Source organism: Miscanthus floridulus, chromosome 18 (genome assembly GCF_019320115.1).
Source record: "Miscanthus floridulus cultivar M001 chromosome 18, ASM1932011v1, whole genome shotgun sequence".
Classification (NCBI taxonomy): Eukaryota; Viridiplantae; Streptophyta; class Magnoliopsida; order Poales; family Poaceae; genus Miscanthus; species Miscanthus floridulus.
The window spans coordinates 84,124,239-84,133,730 of record NC_089597.1 but is presented as its reverse complement, the minus strand read 5'-3'; the positions used below and the strand labels follow the sequence as shown (position 1 = coordinate 84,133,730).

General features: G+C 47.7%; 1 protein-coding gene across 1 annotated transcript; it reads left to right on the top strand.

Moving 5' to 3' along the window:
• Positions 1-5,951: 5,951 nt before the first annotated feature.
• Positions 5,952-6,878, top strand: LOC136524112 (uncharacterized). Its single transcript, XM_066517580.1, has 3 exons — positions 5,952-6,273; positions 6,351-6,455; positions 6,640-6,878. The coding sequence occupies exons 1-3, from the start codon at positions 5,952-5,954 to the stop codon at positions 6,876-6,878; spliced, it is 666 nt and encodes a 221-aa protein (XP_066373677.1).
• The last annotated feature ends 2,614 nt before the right edge of the window (positions 6,879-9,492 follow it).

The following is a 9,492-nucleotide window of genomic DNA, read 5'->3' as shown; positions in this document are numbered from 1 at the left end:
AGCCAGTGTTCAGTCACTCATTGACTTCATTCTACGCTATCTGTCAACACGACCGGACGCTGGACCTCAATGTCTGGTCAGTCCGAGACCCAGCGTCCGGTCGATGACAGATGCTAGCGTCTACGCTACCACACTTGACCGGACGCGCCGGTCCCTCTAAGACCAGCGTCTGGTCACTCAGTGACCAGCAAGACTAACTCCTTTTCACCTCTAACTTCTTCACCCTTGCTCAAATGTGCCAACCACCAAGTGTTTCACCTTGTGCACATGTGTTAGCATATTTTCACAAACATTTTCAAGGGTGTTAGCACTCCACTAGATCCTAAATGCCTATGCAATGAGTTAGAGCATCTAGTGGCACTTTGACAACCGCATTTCGATACGAGTTTCACCCCTCTTAATAGTACGGCTATCAATCCTAAATGTGATTACACTCTCTAAGTGTGTTGATCACCAAAACAAAATAGCTCCTACAATTTATACCTTTGCCTTGAGCTTTTTCTTTTTCTTTTTCTTCTTTCCAAGTCCAAGCACTTGATCATCACCATGGCATCACCATCATCATGTCATGATCTTCATTTGCTTCACCTCTTGGAATGTGCTACCTATCTCATGATCACTTGATAAACTAGGTTAGCACTTAGGGTTTCATCAATTCACCAAAACCAAAGTAGAGCTTTCAATCTCCCCCTTTTTGGTAATTGATGACAACCCTTTCACAAAGATATGAATTGAAATTCAATTGAATCCATGTTGCTTGCCCAAGCATATTTACCATGTGTAAAAGGATATGGACAAGTTTCATGAACTCCATATGGTAGCAATTACTCCCTCTACATATGTGCTAAGAGTTTGGATTGTAGCTTGCACATATGCTTAGATAGAAAATATAGGAGACAATGTCTCCCAAATGATGCTAAGGTGTAAAAGATGGACCTTTGAAGTGTGATACCCATCGGAGTGCATCGTTATACCATCCTTAGCACCATGGTTATCTTGATACCACTTGGAAATACTTGGAAATGAAATAATTAGATATCCTATGCATGCTAGTTTTTCATTTTATCATTCAAACCTACAACTAGCATACACCACACAAGCATGGATATTGAAATTTAAAACTTGTGCCATGCAAGCAAACATATGAAATGCACATTCAAATGCACCATACAAGTTCATGAGCTCGCTCCCCCTACTTGTGTGCTCAAAATTTTAATTGATTCCTTTCCTTTGTCATATCTCTCCCCCTATGTCAAATTCCCCCTCTTTGTTGTCTTTTCATCATCTTAGTACACTAATATATCTTTTGTCTTTCTCTCCATGTACTAATATCTTTGTCATTTCTCCCCCTATCACTTATATCTTTGTTTCTCTCTCCCTTTGTCATCAATGACCACAAAGACTTAAATTATAGATGGGTTAGGATTATCAATGTCAATCAATGGGGTGAGGATCATATTTCTAAATTTGGTTCAAACTAGAAAATTTGCCAAAGATATTTAACTTGGTTTGATCCAAGGACAAGCTTCTTCACACCTCCAAATAAGGGTTATCTTGTACCATGTTGAGTTAAACACTTAGAGCTCATTTTCTAGATCAAACACTAGGTTTACAAGCCTACAAACATGTCATATGCTACCACTAGATCAAGTAAAACATAGAAGCAATTGTGGTACCATATAAACAACAAATTCATTTGATTTTCATGAACGAGCCTATTAAATGTGAAAGATGTCTAGATGCACTAAACATGTCCTTAGCAAGGATGTATGCCATGCCAATCAACTTTTACCTTGGATTGCTCGAAGGAGAGGCACGTCATATGAGTGGGGGGTGCATCAACACATATTTGAAAAATCCAATATGTTCAACTCATTTCTGAGCTTGCAAAACCTTTTCTCATCCAATGGCTTGGTGAATATATTGGCAAGTTGATCTTCGGTGCCAACACTCTCAATGCAAATGTCCCTTTTTGTTGGTGATCTCTTATGAAATGGTGGCGGACGTCAATATGCTTTGTTCTTGCATGTTGAATTGGATTGTTGGTTAACTTGATTGCACTCTTATTGTCACATAGCAATGGCACTTTCTTAAACTTGATTTCAAAGTCACTGAAGGTGGCCTTCATCAAAAGTATTTGTGCACAACAACTACCGGTGGATATGTATTCAGCTTCGGCGGTTAATAATGCAACACTATTTTGCTTTTTTGATGACCATGAAACAAGTGATCTTCTGTCGACGGAATATCGTCGGCAGTCCACCGAGGGGCACCCCGCGATGGTAGATTGATCGGTAGAGGAGCGTGTAATCGAGAACAAGAAGGCAATAGAGACACACGAGTTATACAGGTCCAGGCCGTCTGTACGACGTAATACCTTACTCCTATGGTCTGTTGATTTGCATTAGCTATCGTATGATTTGCCATGAATTCGTAGGGGGTCCCTACCCGCCTTATATGGTCTGGGGGCAAGGTTACAAGTCGGTTAGATCTGAGAGATAACCAGAAAGTAATAACAGATTACAAGAAACATGGGATCGTATATATCCTATCAGATCTCATAACATCTTTAGGATATCCTTTCCATGCCTTGTGGGGGTCGCCGAATAGAATTGTGCCCCGCAAGGCTCCTTCTTGCGGGCTGGACCGCCCCTGGAGGCATAGCCCATGTGACCTGTCGTGGGTATCCGGGATCGTACCCCCCATAGCTAGTCCCCGAGCGCCTTGTACCCGTTGTGCAACGCCGTCTTGAGACTTTCCGAGTAGGTGCGATCCAAGACCGAGCTGTCCAAATCGTGGTCCGACCACCATAAGGAGCAGCCGATCAGTTGTGAGCAACTGCCGAGCAGTGTACAACATCGCCGAGCAGTGTGTTCCGAACACGGCTTGTCATAAGGGTGTAAGGAGCTCAAGTCCAAAATTAAAAATTCCTACATGGTAAAGTGAAGTGTGCCCACTTAGAATCCGAAAATAATGGTAAAGATACCTGGTTTATCCTTTGGATGCTCGGAGGCTTTCAGAAAAACAAACACATTCACCACAAGGTGAAGTGTGCCCACTTAGTCCCTGAGCCTAATAGTAGGTGATGTAGTCACGTGGTGCCAGGCTCAGAAATTAGTGAACCGTCCGAGCAGGTAGCCAGTCCCCGAGCGTAGCCTCGAGACAAAAAACGAGCACATTCACCGCAAGGTGAAGTGTGCCCACTTAGTCCCCGAGCCTGATAGTAGGTGACATAGTCATGTGGTGCTAGGCTCAGAAAGTAGTGAACCATCTGAGCAGGTAGCCAGTCCCCGAGTTTCTGGCATAGATATCGGATAAATCAAATTGCGGCGAGAAATTCGGAGTAATGGCCGTTCAGTATCAATTACTAAGCCTCATTAGAATGCGGAGAATTCAAAGAAAGTGGCGGCGATAAATCAGCGGCGTGGGCTACTGTGACGCGATAGCCCAAGTTGCGGCCCATCAAACCATTTTGGAGGAATCGATGTAGCGTTGATCACGGGAACAGTTTCCCAAAAACCCTCGGAGTTAAGGTAGAGTGGGGGAACTGCTTTATAACCGCGCCGCCACTCACATCGCCTCCTACCTCTATCAAACCACCCTGCTTCCTACCTTCACAATCCCTATGCTTCACCTTCCGCATCAATCGTGAGCATTCTGCTTCAACCCTAGGACCAAACCATAGGAGATGGCGTTGAAAAAAGGAGCCGTAAAGCCGAAGAAAGTGGCCACCGGAGGTAGCCACGACGAGGAGTGGGTGCCGTCGAGGACATCAGTGGCTGATCTCGATAAGATGGTGGCGGCGGGCGTTATCCCCGACCGTCTTACTGCTGGGTGGCGGCCAGCTAGCGGTGAGCCCTTCCCGACACCACATACTGACGAGGCTGTAGTATTTGAGGATTATTTCTGGCGAGGGTTAGGGTTTCTTGTCGACCCCTTTCTGAGGGATCTTATGGAGTTTTGGGCGATTAGCCTCTGTAATCTGCACCCCAACACCATTCTGCATGTTTCTATCTTCATCCATTTCTGCGAGGCATTTCTCGGTGTTCTGCCACACTTCAACCTCTTCAGGCACTTGTTCTGTCTGAAGAAGAAGGGGGGCAGCGGTTCAAAGGTGGTCGGCGGCGTGTACCTATAGCTCAGGGATGGGATGGCCAGCGAGTATATCAACGTTCTGCTGAATACCTCCTTGAAAGGTTGGAACTCTAGATGGTTCTATATCAAACAGAGTCACCTGTTGATTCGATGCGACGTCCACTACATCCCGGTTAACCACAGTAACTAGTCGGAGAGACCCAACAACGCTGAAATGGAGCAGGTAATGGAACTTCTGGAATTGAGTAAAGGCTTGGAGCTTAGGGGTGAACTGGTTGCAGCTAGTTTCATAGTTCAGCGCATCCAACCCTGCAAAGAGAGGGCCCACCCGGCGTTTGACTTTAAAGGTGACAACGACGGTACCCGTGAAAGCACGGACCGCCTGTCGAAGAAAGAAGTAATGGACCATGCCATGGATCTATTTTCTTCGAATGTCTCGTTCAGCTGGCCTAAAGGGATGAAGGCTTTCAACTGCACCAACCCGCCTCCTCAGGTAACCATTTCGCTTCGCGTCTATCAGGCAATAATTGCCAAGCATAGTATAGACTCACTTATGAAAAGATTCATTCGCAGGATAGGTCAATATACTTTTCAAACGTGCCGAGAGCCGATTGGCCAAAAGGAGTAGATCCTCGGTGGCCACTGCAGCATGAAGAAGGTGAGCCGAGCTCCTCGTCGGATAGTCCATCCCTAGTGTTAGAGAAGGTCTGTGGGAAGAGACCGGCAGTAGACGAGCCGGCCCAAAAAAGGAGAAAAACCACCAGCTCTCATGCACACAAACCAGGAGGCATCTCTCTTAGAGAGGACCGAGCAGTTCGGCCACCATGAACTGCTGTGCTGGAGTGGTCGGATGATGACGAAGACCAGTCAGTGCCTCCGCCGAGCACGACGGAGGCGCCGGTGGATAGTGTCGCTCCCAAGCATCGAGCAGGGGAAAGTTATGGTCAGGCAACGGCGGATGCCCCGACGATGCAAAGTACCCAAGCCCCCGAACAACGCACGGAAGGTGGGGCCATCGAGCACCAAGAAGAGCGGCAGCCCGCTGCGGAGGCGCAGGAGTCCTCCCATAAGGTCGACCAAGCAGCCGCGCCTGGGGGGTCAGGCAGGCACTGCCGATTCAAGAAAATCAATCGAAAGACCAAACCGTGAGTATATTTGCCTTGGAGTAATTATATTGTTCTTTGATTTCACCTTGTTACTGAGAAGCCGATATGACGCAGTGCGACGTCAAGGCCCGTGACCTCAGAAGAAAAGATGACGACTGCCCTCGTCCAGGAGTCCTTGAGTGTTCGGCGAGCAGAGGACGAGCCAGCCGTCGCTCCCAGTAGACCTGGCGATGGTGAATCATTGGCGCACACGATGGGTGAGTCGGCGACCGCAACCACGGCTACGACCAAAATGGTCGTTACTGTGGAAACGAAAACTGCGGCTGCTGTTGATTCGCCAGAGGTTACAGACGCCACCCCGTCAACTGCTGAGGAGCAAACATCGTCCCCCGCAGGGGCGCCATGAGTGGTCGGAGCGGCGGTCCAACCACGGAGCCCCCCCCGAAGGTGCCTCAAGCGACGATGGATGAGGACGAGGTCGTGGAGATCGAGCGCACCACGCTTGAGCCCCAGTCCGTCCGGATTCTCTAGAAACGCGGGGAAGAGGTGGTAGTCGTCGAAGAAGAAAACACCACCAGAGAGATAAAGAGGTTGAAATCCGCCGTCGTCGGAGTTATGACTCAAATCGAGGTGAGTGCCATGCAAATAACATCGATAAATGTTGTCGGAAGATCAAGATTTATCTTTTGCACTGTTAACCCGCAGGGGATAGCTCGGACAGCTGAACAACGGCATCAATTGATAAAGAGGATGGAGCCCCTCGCCGAGGAAAATAAGATACTCTGGGAGGCTTTAAGTCTTTCGGAAAAAAGTATTCAAAGGGCCCATCGGGAGCGGGACCTTGCGGAGTCGAATTCGCAGGACCTTGAACATCAAAATGGGGTTCTGTCCGAGCGACTAACGGCGTCATCCGAGCAACTGAAGAGGACATCTGAGGAGCTGGCAATTGCATCCGAGGAACTTAAGAAGATGTCCGAGCAGTTGAGCAAGAAGAACATAGAACTCGATAGTAAAACTAAACAGCTCGACCGGAAGTGCCAGCAGTTGGAGGATGCATCCAAGCTGAAATCGGGTATTCTTTTTCACATAATGTGCTTTGCAGTAAGTCGCCGTATTGTTTTTTTTGTCTTATCTTTTTTGTGCTGGCAGAGCAAGATGCAGAACTCAACCAGCTTCGCCAGACCGTCGAACAAATCCGACAAGAGAAAATGAAGGAGTCAAATCGAGCTGACAAACTGGCCGAAGAATTGAAAGGTAGGCTTCCCCTAATCGGAAGTGACGCCGTAATTCTTTTCTTTTTTTTTGTTTTTGTCATGACGAACCATTGTAATTCTTGCAGATTATCGACATAAAACCAAGGCACAGTTCGATGTGCTGGTGCAAGAGGCCAAAGTCCAGAAGGACAACTTTAACACTATAACTGCCGCAATAAAACCAGTGCTAGACTGCGTCGACGTTGAACTGGCGCCCCGTCCTGATGGTAGGCAGCAAGGGCCAGACACCATCGTGCAGAGATGCAAGGCGGCGTGGGAAAACTTCAAAAACTTCAATCGCGACGCCGTTTTGACGGCCGCTACTCATGCCCTTGCGGTTGTTCGGTCCCATTATCAGTCCGTCGACATCCAGTCGATAGGTGGTGGGTTTGCCGATGGGCTGAGCGACGCGCAGACCCAGTAGCTGGAGGATGACGTTGAGGATGTGGCGAAAGTGCTTGCCGGTGATATAGACTTGTTTGGCGAAACCAAAGCTGTTGGCGAAGCTTAAAGAGCTGCTCGGATGTTACCTCCTGTGTTACATGATTTATCTGGCTAAGAAGAATTTGTGTATTATGGACCCGATGCTCTTTTTCCCAATATAAGCTGTGTTTGATCTTTTAGTTTTCACTGAACTAAATGCCTTAGTTAGGTCATGATCCGTAACGCATAACGCGGAGCCCATGCGTATGTTGGAGAAATAGGCGTTGTCATAAGACCGTGTCCTGCCGGCCAACATGCCGAGCACCGAGCTCATGGTGCGTTTGGTGGGGTTTTAGAGCCTTGTTGCCCTCCAGAATTGCTATTGCGAAAAAATGTTCTGCCCAGCAGCCAACGTGAATAACGTGGCTAGGGAAATGGCTCAAGCGGCGTCTGAGCGATTAATTCATAAACTGAAATCTAGGCCTTGACTAGCCCATAGTCCATAACGTTGAGCGTGGAGGCGTTGACACGTGTAGGATGAACAGGCATGGCCAAGGAACCGCAGCTGACCAACCATAACGCAGAGGGCGGAGCCCCTAGGCACGTGTAGGATGTAGTCGGGGACTGGGTCGTTTCCATAGATAACAGAAGGAAAAAAGGTGTGCTGTTTGATGATCGGCGGGCTATGTTGCAAAAATTGAAAGTGCAACACCATCGTTGTTTTTGTAGGAAAACCTACGCGTCCCAGAGGAAGCATGGTAGGCAATTTTCGGAAAAAATCGTGTTCGGTGATTGGGAGTTAATGTGCTCGGCGATTTGGAGAAATCGTGCTCGGCGATTTGGAGGAATCGTGCTCGGCGATTTAGAGGAATCGTGCTTGGCGATTTGGATGAATCGTGCTCGGCGATTTGGAGGAAACGTTCTTGGCGATTTGGAGGAATCGTTCTTGGTGATTTGGAGGAATCATTCTCGGCGATTTGGAGGAATCGTGCTCGGCGATTTGGAGGAAACGTTCTCGGCGATTTGGAGGAATCGTTCTCGGTGATTTGGAGGAATCATTCTCGGCGATTTGGAGGAATTAGTCGTGCGTATTGGAGGCCATCACGGTGTGGCTTACATTTCGCTAACGGTAGTTGAAGCTTATGATGAAGGAAAAAATGTAGACAAATTATGGAGACCAAAACTTTATTAATATTAAAGTAAAGAATACATATCTATGTTATTTCATGGGAAGAAACGTATAAGGTGCTCTATGTGCCAGGAGTTGGGAACATCGAGTCCATTTAGGTCACATAAACGATAAGACCCTGGTCGAGTGACACCTTTTACGATGTAAGGGCCCTCCCATGGTGAAGACAGCTTGTGAAGCCCTTTGGTTTTTTGTTTCCGACGTAAGACGAGGTCGCCGATCGCGAACGAACGACCTTTGACGTTACGGTTGTAATACCTCCGTAGACCTTCAAGGTACTTGGTTGTGCGAACGCAAGCAATCAGACATTCTTCCTCGGCCCGATCAATGTCTTCTGTCCGAACAGCTGCGGCTTGGTCTTCGTCATAGTTTTCTACTCTGGGTGCTCGGAATGCAACATCCGCTAGAAGTATGGCCTCTGAGCCGTAGACCATAAAATATGGAGATACACCGGTACTATGACTAGCTTGAGTGCACAGTCCCCAGACCATAGTTGGTAGTTCTTTGAGCCATCTGCCCGGGTGCTTCTCTTCTTTCTGATAGAGCCTTTTCTTGAGGGCGTCGAGGATCATACCGTTAGCTCGCTCGACCTGACCGTTAGCTCTAGGGTGAGCGACGGAAACGTATTTAATAGAAATGCACCTATCCTCGCAGAAGTCCCAAAAATGATGGCCGGTAAAAGTTGTCCCAAGGTCGGTGATGATGCTGTTCGGGAGACCGAATCTGTGTACGATGTCCTCAAAGAGCTCGACTGCTTTTTTAGCAGTAGCTGCGACGAGTGGTTTGTATTCGATCCACTTGGAGAACTTATCGATGGCGACGTACATGTACTGGAAACCTCCTGGCACAAGTTTGAAAGGCCCAATCATATCCAGTCCCCAGCATGCGAATGGCCAGGAAGCTGGAATGGTTTGTAATTCTTGTGCCGGCACATGTATTTGCTTGGCGAAAATTTGACATCCCTCACATCACCGAACGAGATCTTCTGCATCGGTAATGGCCGTGGGCCAGTAGAAACCTGCTCGGAAAGCTTTGCTGACCAATGTTCTCGAAGCCACATGATTGCCACAGGAGCCAGAGTGAATTTCAGATAATAGCTTCACACCGTCGTCTTGGATGATGCATTTCTATAGTATCCCCTCCTTGGCACTTTTCCTCATCAGGCTACCGTCTACCAACACGTAGTGCTTACTTCAGCAAATTAGTCGTTCGGTTTTGATTTTGTCGGCGGGTACTTTGCCATTGGAGAGGTACTTGATGAACTGTTCCCTCCAATCGGCGAGCTGTGAAGGTATCGTGAGCACCAACTGCTCGGCAGGGGGTACTTCTACAACTTCCTTGTCTTCCTTAATGGATGGTGTCAAGAGGTCCTGAACGAAGATCCCTGCCAGAGCCGTGGTACGAGAAGATCCTATCTTCGATAGTT